The sequence below is a fragment of the Trifolium pratense genome, linkage group LG3 (genome assembly GCF_020283565.1).
Source record: "Trifolium pratense cultivar HEN17-A07 linkage group LG3, ARS_RC_1.1, whole genome shotgun sequence".
NCBI classification, from domain to species: domain Eukaryota; kingdom Viridiplantae; phylum Streptophyta; class Magnoliopsida; order Fabales; family Fabaceae; genus Trifolium; species Trifolium pratense.
This window is the reverse complement of record NC_060061.1, coordinates 51940993-51953993: the sequence shown is the minus strand read 5'-3', so window position 1 is coordinate 51953993 and position 13001 is coordinate 51940993. Positions and strand designations below refer to the sequence as shown.

The window sequence follows — 13001 nt, the reverse complement described above, 5'->3', positions numbered from 1 at the left end:
GTACATACTTATATGGAAAGAAGAGAGAATCCTAGTCATATTTTGCCATTTGTTCTTCATGCATACAGAAAAGGACAGAAGAAACACCTCACAAATCTTGATGACCATACATGCATTGCATTCTTTCCAACCAAACAAAGCCTTAACATTAATAGAAGCCAGCTTTACTTTCCGTTTCTTTACAAAACTTCCATTGCAATTTTCCCTCTCTTTTTCCTTTATTGAATAAATTTTAATATGCATTAATAAAGAAACAAAATTTGAACATGAAAAAGCAAATTTACATGAAATATTTGGAAATGGCGTTAACTCCTAGGAAAACATATGACACTATAAATGTAACATAAGCCAACGTTCATTAATCACATATTGCTTTCATAGTTACAAATTTGAGAGAGAAAAAAACTTAATTAATCAAGTTAGCACTACAATGGCTACCATTGTTGTTCATGGCCAAACATCACCTGTTCAAGATGCTGAAGCTCTCCACCTTGCTTTCAAAGGTACCTTACACTTATACTACAATTTTTTTGTCTTTATCATTTTTTACTTGATGTTGGTAGATTATAGTTAATTTCATTTATTGTTTTTGGGGCAAAGGGGTAGATTATAGTTAATTAATAATCTGATCCTATACTTAACTTTAATCATCTTGAAAATTCTAACTAAAGGGTAATTTTTTTTGTTAAATAATCTAGCCGGTGACCAAAATTTCGCCCTTCAAGACAAATTAGTAGAAAATTTTAGATTCAAATCCCGACCATGCATATTAAAATATTTCTTCCAATTAAACTATATTCATGGATCTGAATTGACATTCTTTTATATATCAAAAAAACATCTACTCATTCAATTACTCATTCAATAATGTAAGGTAAAAACAATAACTTAGTACCTACTCATTACCAATTTTGAGGATACGGTTAGCTTCAGATTCTTCAATTTTCTATTGACGTAATGTCCAAATATTACAATGTGACAATATCTTCTTACTAACATAGCACTATAGCTTATTTAATTAAATTATTATATAAAGAGAAGCTGAACCTTTCAAGACATGGCCAGTACCATATAGTAAGAAAAAATATATTCAGCCATGGCCACCCTTATTGCTCCTAGCAACCATTCCCCAATTGAGGATGCACAGGCCCTTCGACATGCTTTCAAAGGTTTACTTTTATCTTGAAAATCCCATTAACAAAATAAATTGTGACTTAAGGGAACTTGGGCTCTCATTATCTATGAGCTCTAGTCATTTGAATGTAAATGTAAATTTAGGTTATGTTTTCACTTTTGCGGGGTTTGGATCCTCGCTATATAGAGTCGCATTAACCCCCGACGGATTTGAATCGACTGCAGTTAACAATTAAACGCATTCACACAGTCAATACACATAGTGATTTTGAGGTCGAGATCAGACAATACTATGTCAGTTTTTTTTGTTAAATAAATCATATCTTGCATTGAAATCTAGTCTGTTTGATCTCATCCACACAACCACCGATATGTTGACCATAAAAATGCGTGTAATTGTTGACTGCAGTCAATCCAAATCAACGCCCTGAGCTGACCAAATAGAGTCGGTGGATCCATATAGGCGACAAAGCTCTACATTGCTTATTTTTTCCCCATTAACCTGAGACCTTATTTGAAATAACAAAATTCTTTGCCACTTGAACCAATAATCGTTAGTGATGGCAATGGCATGTCATCAATAATTTATTACCGAAAGTAAATTGTGATATTGTGTTTTAATGGTTTTAAAATTCTGCAGGATGGGGTGCTGATAACAAGGCCATTGTAGCAATATTGGGTCATAGAAATGTTCATCAGAGGCAACAGATTAGAAAGGCTTATGAGGAGCTTTTCGAAGAGGATCTCATCAAACGTCTCGAGTCAGAGATCTCTGGTGACTTTGAGGTAAAATATTCGAATACAAGATCCGACTCCTCTAAAGTTATCAACTCATTTTAAACTACAAAGTGAGTAATATCAACTGTTTGATGAATAAATTAATGATTAATATAATGTGCGCATATTTAAAAAATTACGAGCCTGTTAAGATATCAACTATTGATTTTCTCACTTTAAATGAAATAAATCATAGACCACGACATGGTTTTACCGATTATTTAATTTCCTTTTTGTATAACCTTGTCGTTATTCAGAGAGCTGTGTATCGGTGGATGTTGGAACCTGCAGACCGTGATGCTGTTTTGATCAATGTAGCAATAAGAAATGGAAGCAAAAACTATCATGTGGTTGCTGAAATTGCTTCTGTGCTATCAGCTAAAGAGCTTTTGGCAGTGAGGCACGCTTATCATAACCGCCACAAGCGCTCCATCGAAGAAGATGTGTCTGCTAACACCACCGGTCATCTTCGTCAGGCAAGTCATTCTTTGTAACATGGAATTATTTGCTTTTTGTTCGTGTCGGACTTATACAAAATATTAGATTCTAAGAAGATAAGTTTGTACTAACAATTTATGAGTCATTGTTTGATTTTGAGCAGCTTTTGGTTGGATTAGTGAGCTCATTTAGGTATGAGGGAGATGAGATTAATGCAAAATTAGCACAAATTGAAGCTAATGTTATTCATGAAAGTGTCAAAGAAAAGAAAGGCAACAATGAAGAAGAAGTCATAAGGATTCTTACTACAAGGAGCAAGACTCAACTTGTGGCAACTTTCAACCGCTATAGAGATGAACATGGCATCTCCATTAGTAAGGTATAATTTTACGACCGTCTCCGAGAAAATTTGAACTTTGTTCCATAAGATTATAAATGTCAAATTCTTAACACTGAGCTGACAACTTATTAACTTGCATTGTTCATAATTTTTTTTTTTTGTTATATTCTTAGTTAATTGTTCTCTTTATACATATATTTGATAAAAAATGAATATATGAAAAGAGATGTATTTATAAAATTTTCATCTCTGCAGAAATTGTTGGATCAAACATCTGATGACTTCCACAAGACATTGCACACAGCTATTCGTTGCATCAATGACCATAAGAAGTACTATGAGAAGGTTAGGTTCTCACTTTCTTTAAATTATATTTATACAAGTAAGTGAACCTTAAGTGCTAGTAATTTTTTTGGTGAATGCTAATTTAAATTATACGTGTCGGATAATACGTTGTCTAAAATAAAATTTCAAAATGATATATACTTGAAATTTTTTTGATCTCATTATTATATTTGAGTCGTTCAATTTTGTCCTTGAAATTATCTCAAAAGGACTATTATCGAGAAAAAATAACAATTTTAAATGTCATTTTATACTCGGACTTATTTTGAATATTTTTTTTTCTATTATGTGTAGGTTTTACGCAATGCGATCAAAAAATTTGGAACCGATGAGGATGGACTCACTCGCGTGATTGTCACAAGGGCTGAGAAGGATCTGAGGGACATCAAAGAGCTTTACTACAAGAGAAACAGTGTTCATCTTGAAGATGCTGTGTCCAAAGAAATCTCAGGGGACTACAAGAAGTTCATCCTCACTCTTTTGGGAAAACAAGACTAAAGTACTTATTGCTTTAAGGGCATATTAATTAATAATGGGTTTGAATTATGTTGGCTTATGATTATGTGTTTTCATTAAGTTAAATTATCAATAAAGTGGTTTTTGTTAAGTATTATCTCATTATATACTTAGTTGCTTTTGACAACTTGAACTTATGTTGGTTTGTTAAGTTTTGTTAAGTATGTGGGTGTGTTTTCATACTTAATTGTTTTTTCTTCATTGTGATGTATCGAATATGATTTTTACGGTCATGCATATCAATAATTAAGAACACTATAAACTAAACTCTCTTGAAATAATTCATGTTATGTGATGATAAATATTATATATGTTTTTTTTTTACTCAAAATATTATATATGTTAAAAATAGCAAATTATTATATTTATATATCTATTATTTATCAATTTAATTTTAATAAACCAATAAAATTTCATAAAATTTAATTATTTGTTCGTAATTTCTAGGCGTTGGCACAACCAGCCGTCACTTTACGATCATTGACCGGTTTCATAAAATTTAATTATTTGTTGGATAGATTATGAATCTTTTTTTTTTGAACGTAGATAAATTATGAATCTTAGTAGTCACTAGTCAGTCACCACTTTGAATATAGATTTTTTTTTTTTTTTGATTTACTCTTTGAATATAGATTTGAACATAGATGAAAAACATCATAAACATGTAAACATTAATTATTTCTCAGGTCTTTTATTTATTTTCATATATATTTTTTTGTACTCTCATATTTTTCTTTCTTTTATCGTTTTGTCCACAAGAGTAAAAATAAAATACACTTATGCACACTAAAAGTAACTTGCTAATATAAAATACGATCTAACTACTTACATCCACATCAAAAGGTGTTGATAGTGTTTGCTGATGATTTTAGTCTCATTTTCCAGATTAGCGACTATGTAATTTTTTTTTGAAAAAACATTAGTACAAAAAAATATTATCCTTTTAACTATTAACATATACTATTAAAAAAAATTAAACATCATTTTAAAAAAAATAAAAAAATAAGTTAATATAAGAATCAATTAAGTTAATTTTTTTTACAAAAATTAAGTTAATTAATTACTCATTCTGGTCCTTATTATAAGAAAAAATTTATTTTTTAGATTCATGGAATATTTTATGTATCTAGACCATATTATAAACTAGATTCATCAAACATTCTATGAATCTAGAAAATAATATTTTTCTTATAATAAGGACCGGAAGAAGTATAACAAAAAACTAAGATTTAAACATTTTATCAAAGAAAAAAATTATAATAAAATTTATAAGAAATAAGTTGATTCAAGTTTAATGTTTTGGGTCATGAGGGGTTCCCCTCAAGTATTATTGTTGGCTCATCATGCATCCCGAAGATCATCACATCGGTCTTGAACAACTATACAAATGAGTTGGACACCACACTTTAACCCAAAATCTTAAGGTGTTAGGTTTATGAGTCCTCTCACTTATAAACGATTCAACATTCACTGTTCCATCCGATATGACACTCAACTCACACTTGAAATACCAACATAATGTAATACTGTTTATATTAGCAAGTGCATGTGCTACCATATTCGTTTGTGACTTAATAAACTTAATTGTTAAGTTTTGATTAGAAGACATGATATTAATATGACAAATAAGAAAACTAAACTCAAAGCTACCACCACAAAAATGATTGATTGCATCCGCCACACTTTTAGAATCCGTCTAAAAAATAACATTAGATATGTCTCTTTGTTCCAATGCTTTCAAAGATGGATTCACCTTCCACAATGGAGCAATTCCCATCCATCCATGTAGTTTAGTCTCTGTCATCACAAATTGACTCAGTTCATCACATAAACACCATCCCGTAATTGAACTTATTGTTGTGTTGCGTACTTTGGGATATGCTTTTACGTTGTTTATTTAGGCTAATGGAAAGTCATTATTATCAAAATTATATAAAAAAGTCTGTATATTTCTTTTATTTTGTCTCTTATATGTTTGTATTATTATATATCTTCTTTGTGTTTGGTTGACCTTAAAACCTAACACAATCACAATACGCTATCTCGAGGATACATACAACAACATTAAAATCATATTAAAGTGGGTAATGTTATGTAGAGCTAGCTCAATATATATCATATTTTATGATCCAAACTACAAAGCTTTGTTTGCAAATATAAATCATGTCGATGATTCCAATATAAGTTATCTAGAATGTAACAAAGTTACATCAATTAATATGTTATTAATTATCATGTAAAACACACATTATAGCTTTGATGAAAACGCTAATTGCCTCATAAGTGGTCATCATCACCATAGAGTAAAATACACACCCAATTAACAATGGCTTCTCTCATTGCTCCTTCAAAACACAATCCAATTGAAGATGCTGAAGCTCTCCAAAGAGCTGTTAAAGGTGATTACACCATATCCATTTTTTCATTTCTTCTTTCAACAATTCATTCTAGTTTTTTATTCCATCTTGAAAATTCTTCACTCCTAAATTCTCCACTCCTAAATAATTTAAATTTTTGGGTGTAACCAATTAATTAATGAGTGTATATGTGGGATACTTTTCAAAGAGTGTGGGTGACTTAATAATATCTTGAAATTGATTAAATGACCGGGTTTCCAAATTTTGTAGGTTGGGGAGCTGATGAAAAAGCCATTATAGCAATATTAGGTCATAGAAATGGCACCCAAAGGACTCAAATCAGACAAGCATACTATGACCTTTATCAAGAGGATCTCATCAAACGCCTTGAGTCTGAGCTATCCGGTGATTTTGAGGTATATACACAATTAAAAAAAAAAGAAGTAATTGTCAAGTAAATATATTAAAATAAAAGTTTTTTCAAAATTGTATTATGCAATCGATCGTTAGTTGGTCCAGTGGTGATTGACACTGAACTTAATAGGAAGGATCATAGTTCGATCCCCCACAACACAACTGCGATCAGCAGGAGACTAAAAACCACTTGATGCCAGAACTGATCCCAATATAGATGTTTTGATAGATCAATTAAATTGAGTGTTTTTTTTACGCAGCTTTGAAGGAAAAGAGTTATTGGGAGAATCATTAACTAACTTTCAAACTCAAGTCAATAAGTTCAAACATATTTAACAACAAAAAACATTGCCTCTTATTATAACAACTTTTGGATTGATTTTGTTACAAAAGAACTAATGAATTTGACTTGTTGGTATATGCAAAACAGAGAGCAATGTATAGATGGATATTGGAACCTGCAGAACGTGAGGCATTGTTGGCCAATATAGCACTCAAAAATGCTAACATGAACTATCATGTCATTGTGGAAATTTCATGTGTCTCTTCACCTGATGAACTTTTCATTGTGAGACGTGCTTACCACAATCGATACAAACGTTGCTTGGAGGAAGATGTTGCAACCAATACCACTGGCCATCTTCGCCAGGCAAGTCAATAAGTCATACATAGAAAAATAGTTTATGTTAATTTGGATTAGCTTAATTGAGTTTAAGTAATACATAGAAAAATAGTATAAAGTGAGTGTCCGTTTGGATTAGCTTAATTGAGTTTATGAAAAATAGTTTATGCAAATAAATAGTTTATGATAATTTATAAGGTCTCATATAAATTGTATTTTCATAAACTAAATAAAATAAATTAATCCAAACAGACCCTAAATAATTTACAAATTTCTTTTTTTCACCGAAGTAATTTACAAAGTTCGGTAGGTAGATATGATTAGACATTCCGTTTAACTTGGGTTTTTAGTCTCAAATTTTGTAATCAATTTCTTTGTAAATCTTCAATGAAATTGGTGATTCTCTCTGATTTTATGTGGCAAGACATGCTGACGTGACATTGAGTTAACGTATGCGTGTGTGTTGATTTGGTCAAAATCAGCGGGGGTCAGACTTTTCCAAAATGGGCTAAAGTTAGGGTACCAAAAGTACTATTATGAAAGTTAGGGGGTCAAAATCACAAGTTTGTGAAAATTAGAGTGTCAAAAGTGCAATTTAGCCTTTAATTTTTATTTTCTATCCATGAATGTCTTTTTTGGTCTCTTTTTACATAAAGACTAATAATTTGATCAAGAAAAATATTATTTTTCTTGATCACTTTCAAAAACCTTAGTAGGCAATTAAAAAGTGAATGAGTGAAAAATGTTAAATAATGTGTAGTGATTTAATTTTTGAGCAGCTTTTGCTGGGATTGGTGAGTTCATTTAAGTATGGTGGGAGTGAGGTCAATGCAAGATTGGCACAACATGAGGCTGATACCCTTCATGAGGCTATCAAAAACAAGAATCACAATCATGAAGAAGTAATCAGAATCCTTACAACAAGGAGTAAAACACAACTTGTGGCAACTTTCAATCGTTATAGGGATGATCATGGCATTGCTATCACTAAGGTACAACAAGGAATTAGACCCTCTGTGATTTGGTTAATAAACTTCAGTGAAGACGAATAGTTTTAGAGAATCTGAATTTGAAGTCTGGCTGAAACAATCTTTAACGAAACTTTACTTACCTCAGACCGAACTCTAAATTATCATGGCCCTTTTCTATGAGAACATCGTTTGGACAAAAATAGATAGACATCGCACGTGACTCTTATATCATGTATTTCCTTTGCAGAAATTGTTGGATGAAGGATCCGATGACTTTCACAAGGCAGTGAGAATAGCCATTAGTTGCATCAATGATCATAGCAAGTACTATGAAAAGGTGAGATTTAAAAAGAAAAATAAACTTATTCATTTTGGAAACTAAATTGACTAATCTTAAAGGACTTATATGATAAGAGATTTCTAATGTTAAGGACTATTTTAGGAAATAAATTTATGACACTATATTTTGAAGGATCAAATCGATAATTTACTCATAATTTTTACCTTGAATATGTTATTTGTAGGTTCTACGCAACGCAATGGAAAGTGATGGAACTGACGAGGATGCACTCACCCGTGTGATCGTCACTAGGGCTGAGAAGGACTTGGAGGACATCAAAAAGGTCTATTACAAGAGAAATAGTGTCCACCTTGAGCATGCAGTGGCCAAAAAAACTTCAGCAGACTACAAGAAATTTCTCCTTACTTTGATGGGAAAAGAAGAATAACTAAAGTACTTGTTTTAAGGATATATATCATTTGAAATTCACGAGTCTCATCAAATTCATGTCGTTATTTGTTTACAGTTTGTGACTTAGCATCATCAATTCATCACATGTATAATCTTAAAAACAATAATGAAATGTATAATGTAACCTTTTAGCAGAACAAAATATTTGGCTTTCAAGGTCTTTACTCTTCAGCAAAGGTTGAGCTTTCAGAACCTACAATATGGAGATCAAAATGTTAAATAAAGCTCAAAACACAAATCAAATTGTCCTTAGCATGGACTACCCTTTTTATTGACCAAAATTCATTTTCAAATTCATTATGGTTTGATGAAATGGTTAAGATAATGATTTTCCACATTTCTGTACACGAAAAATTTGGAATTGTCGAACATAAGATGACAAGGGTGAATGTGGAGCACCTGGCTTATAGTAAATCTCGTTTCATCCGCAGATCAATAAATAAATACATAAGGGATGTGACAAATTTTGGGCCAACATTCTCCTTCCTCCTTTTTGTATTGCTGCTTAAGTAATGGACACTCGCGGATGTACAAAGTAGAAAGGGAGTTCGGAAGATCCTTCTCTGGCAAGCGTTCAAAACAAGGACAATTATCAATGCCTAAGAGCCTAAGAGATTTGAGATGAAGAAGACCCTTGTAGTTGATTATTCTTAGCTTTGAACAATTTTCCTAACGGAGAGAGTTAAGAGTTGCTGGCAGTAGATTCTCCTCCGGAAAGGATTCCACGTTTTCAAAGTCATCACTAACTATGAATTCTTTCAGAGAATTGAGTTCGAACAAACCCCACTCCTCTCTTGATGCAATCAGTTTAGGGCATTTGTTTATTTGGAGGGTGCTCAGGCTCGACGGTAAACTTCTTTGTGGAAACGATTTGAGCTGAGGGCAATCGTACAAATGTAGAGAATGAAGATTGGTGAACAAGTTTAATGTGAAAGGCAAGGGCGAGGAGCACCATCCTGTTATGGTCAGATTGCGAAGTGAATTACAGCTTCGCAAATCAAAAGAAGACCATTCAAGATTTGCACCATTGTAGTTACCAAAATTCAACTTTTCAAGAGAGCACTGTTGAACACAATTTTCTCTAGAGAGGATTCAATGACCCGAGTTCTGCCAAGAGAGGCCTTTTTTAAGCTGGATGGCGATTCATTTATGAAAACATTTACACATCCGGCTATCTTTAGCGCTCTGATATTAGCAGGAAATAGGAATTGAAGCCTCCAACTCCGGGCATTCAAAAATCACCAATCGTTCCAAACAAGGAAGATGTTGAGGCAATGCCCTTTTCAACTTTGGACATTCTGTTATAAAAAGTACTTTAAGAGAAGGGAAGCCTTTAGGACATAACCATTCATTCCAACCGTACATGTTATCAAATCCCAAACTTTCAAGGGAACTGAATGGAATAATTGATGAATTATAGCCATAAAACTCTTCACCGATGATCTCTATTCCATCACATTCTGAAATATAAAGCTCCTTAAGAGAAGGAAGCTGCCCAAGCGATGGAAACCGGGAACAAAATTCACATCTATTCAGTTCAAGGGATACTAAATTGCGTAAATAACATTTCCCAAGCCAACGTGGAAAGCTAGTGCCTCTATAGTCCTTGATGATGAGCCTACTAAAGAATGATATAACCTACTAATGATTTCTTTGGTAAGTCGAACAGCATCAAAATATTCTGAAACATAGACCCAAGCTATACGTTCAAAATGCTCCTTAATCCTATCGTCATTATACACAACCTCAGCAAGGGTGGTCTTGCCCATCCCACCTAAACCGACTATGCTGAGCACGGGTACCCGGTTGCTACCATCATTATCTGAAAGCAAAAATTTGATTATTTCCTCTTTCTCAACATCTCTACCGTGTAGATTCACTTTGTCCTCTGGTGATGTAGTTGGCAATTTTTTCAACGATTTCCAGCTGATGCCACCTTCCGTGCTAGCACACCGAGCACCTCCCTTCAATCCCAATATTTCCTTTTGCTTCACAAGAAGTTCTAGCATCTCTATTAGTTCTTTGATCCTAGATTCAAATGTTGTGTTGGTAACAGAATCAAATTCAGCTTTCAGCTTATTGTGCATCAGTAGCAATCTCATCGGAAATTTGGTCCGCCTCATATATATCATGTTTAAGATCATCAAGCCACTTCTTTACATATGTGCTTTTGTACTGCATTTTTTCTGCTTCTTCCAGCACTTGATTTATAGAATTGAGTGTAATGCTAAGTTTTTCAACAAGCTCAACGTCAAGATTGTGTCTGCTGAAGTAGTCATTGAAATCGCCTGAAGCCAACCGCTCGAGAATCACTTCAAAGAAAGACGAAAGAAATGCACTAGCAACCGGCTCAGCCATGATATTGAGAACAATCAAAAGATCTCGAATCTGACCGTGATGCACAAGCCTTAGAGCTTCTCTTCAAGATGGTAATGTTTTCTTCTGTCAAGTGAAATAATTAATGAGACAAGAATTATATATAAACATAATGGGGATATCGATATAAAACTTTTAAAATGGCCATTATAAATAAAATTCTTAAATTGAGTATTGGGTCTAAGTGTCTAACTCATCTTTACAAAATCGGCTTGTAAGGTGAGGATTGCCTCTAGTTTATAAACACGTATTCAGGCCATATTTGGTTAGCGAGACACTATAGAATATCAATGAGTGATTGTTCTATCTGTAAATCCATTCTGAGTTTTATATTTCTCCATCTACTAATTAAAAAGATAATAAATAAAAGGGAATCTTCCACATAATAGGAAAATTTGACAAAACTTAGGTCAAGTTTTTTTATGTGGTTTGTAATGTTTTCTAATCAAATTCAAACATGGACCAAAAATTCAACAGTATATAAATAAATTATTTTAAATTGAAATTTAACTAAAGAATTAATCCATGTGGCATGTTAATCATTGAAAAACAATACTACTCCGTCCCAAAATATAAGCAAAAGGAGGTCAACAAAAGTGAATGTATCTGGACTAAATTTTAAACCAAATACATCAACTTTCATTGACCAATTTTTGCTTATATTTTGGGACGGAGGGAGTAACAATTAACAACTTAACCTTTGTCCATTTCACCAACAAACAAACACTAACCTTTGTCCAAAAGTTAATTTACAGTCAGGCAATTGAATATAATCAAGAATTTCATATAGTATTAAAATAACTTCAGTACAAATTTTAATATATTTTGAGCTGATAGCATGCAAATTTATAAAATAATAAAAAAAAAAGCATGAAAGTTACCTAATCAGAGTGTGGAAGTATGAACTAAGTGAGACTGAGAGGGATTTCAGCTTTGGTTTGAAGGTACCACAAAATATTTCAAACAAACAAATTGAAGAAGATATGCTGAGCAGAAAATAAAGTTTTAGTATCCAAATCCAACACGACTCTGTCACATTAAAGGAACACATGTCCCACATTGCACGTTTGATATCACACACTTTTCAAATATTTGTAATGAGATTTGTCAAAATTGGATTCGGATCCTCTTCAATTTTTTGTCATGTTTTCTCTCTTTTTGTGTAATTCAATGGTTGATTCTCCCTTCCTCCATATTTCAACCATTGGATTAAGCAAAAGGACAATAAATGTCTCTGGACTATTCGCACAACATGACATTTTTTTCAATTAAAAAAAAAGATTGTATCGTAAACAGAAAAATTGTCCATAAATATTTCCATTATTTCTTCTAAAAAGTCAGAGAATGTTTTACTAGATTTTAAAAGGAATATATTGATGGAAGGAATGTAATCGGACCAAACTTATGTACAGTTTCATATACACAGTTCTTACTGTGCTAGATACGTGGGGGAAATTATTTTTATTTAAAAATAATTTTCTTTTTCTTTTTTAATTAAAAAATATAAATAACTATCTTTTTGTGAGAGGAACAAGAAAAACTGCATCTAATACATATAAGTTTTGTCCATCATTTTATTCAATAATGTGTCTTTAAATTTTGTTTTTGAAATGATTAAGTCTAATTCAAAAAACTAAAATTTATTAGGAGTGCCTTAGAATATTTTCACATAAACAAATATTTGTGAGGATCTATGAGAGCGTTCGATTATAATCTTCATATGTATTTTTAAATTAATTGTTAAATATTGTACCAAAAAAATTATTAATTGTTAAATATATTTAATAAACTTAGATGATTGTTAAATTAATTTGACGATATATTTACCAATTGAATTATTGAAATCAATAAATATAATGGATTATCTGGTCTAAAATTACATATCTAATTTTATTTTTAAAATACTTTTTATCACTTAGTCCTCTATACAAATTATGATTGACTTTATTTTTAATCAGAT

At 32.0% G+C, this 13001-nt stretch overlaps 2 protein-coding genes and 1 pseudogene across 2 annotated transcripts; 2 read left to right on the top strand and 1 right to left on the bottom strand.

Moving 5' to 3' along the window:
• The first annotated feature begins 281 nt into the window (after window positions 1-281).
• On the top strand, window positions 282-3641 carry LOC123913241 (annexin-like protein RJ4). Its single transcript, XM_045963892.1, has 6 exons — window positions 282-503; window positions 1775-1920; window positions 2169-2387; window positions 2513-2728; window positions 2945-3034; window positions 3329-3641. The coding sequence occupies exons 1-6, from the start codon at window positions 431-433 to the stop codon at window positions 3530-3532; spliced, it is 948 nt and encodes a 315-aa protein (XP_045819848.1). The 5' UTR covers window positions 282-430; the 3' UTR covers window positions 3533-3641.
• A 2104-nt stretch (window positions 3642-5745) lies between these two features.
• Window positions 5746-8650, top strand: LOC123913238 (annexin-like protein RJ4). Its single transcript, XM_045963891.1, has 6 exons — window positions 5746-5949; window positions 6178-6323; window positions 6752-6970; window positions 7723-7935; window positions 8162-8251; window positions 8439-8650. The coding sequence occupies exons 1-6, from the start codon at window positions 5877-5879 to the stop codon at window positions 8640-8642; spliced, it is 945 nt and encodes a 314-aa protein (XP_045819847.1). The 5' UTR covers window positions 5746-5876; the 3' UTR covers window positions 8643-8650.
• A 68-nt stretch (window positions 8651-8718) lies between these two features.
• LOC123915369 lies at window positions 8719-10674 on the bottom strand (annotated as a pseudogene).
• Between the last annotated feature and the right edge of the window lie 2327 nt (window positions 10675-13001).

Bases quoted from the DNA above. Each gene is read 5' to 3' on its own strand.
- LOC123913241 (XM_045963892.1), top strand. From the start codon at position 431: ATGGCTACCATTGTTGTTCATGGCCAAACATCACCTGTTCAAGATGCT. The intron at 504-1,774 runs GTACCTTACACT...AAAATTCTGCAG, and splicing joins TCTCCACCTTGCTTTCAAAG to GATGGGGTGCTGATAACAAG. The intron at 3,035-3,328 runs GTTAGGTTCTCA...TATTATGTGTAG, and splicing joins ATAAGAAGTACTATGAGAAG to GTTTTACGCAATGCGATCAA.
- LOC123913238 (XM_045963891.1), top strand. From the start codon at position 5,877: ATGGCTTCTCTCATTGCTCCTTCAAAACACAATCCAATTGAAGATGCT. The intron at 6,324-6,751 runs GTATATACACAA...TATGCAAAACAG, and splicing joins AGCTATCCGGTGATTTTGAG to AGAGCAATGTATAGATGGAT. The intron at 8,252-8,438 runs GTGAGATTTAAA...TGTTATTTGTAG, and splicing joins ATAGCAAGTACTATGAAAAG to GTTCTACGCAACGCAATGGA.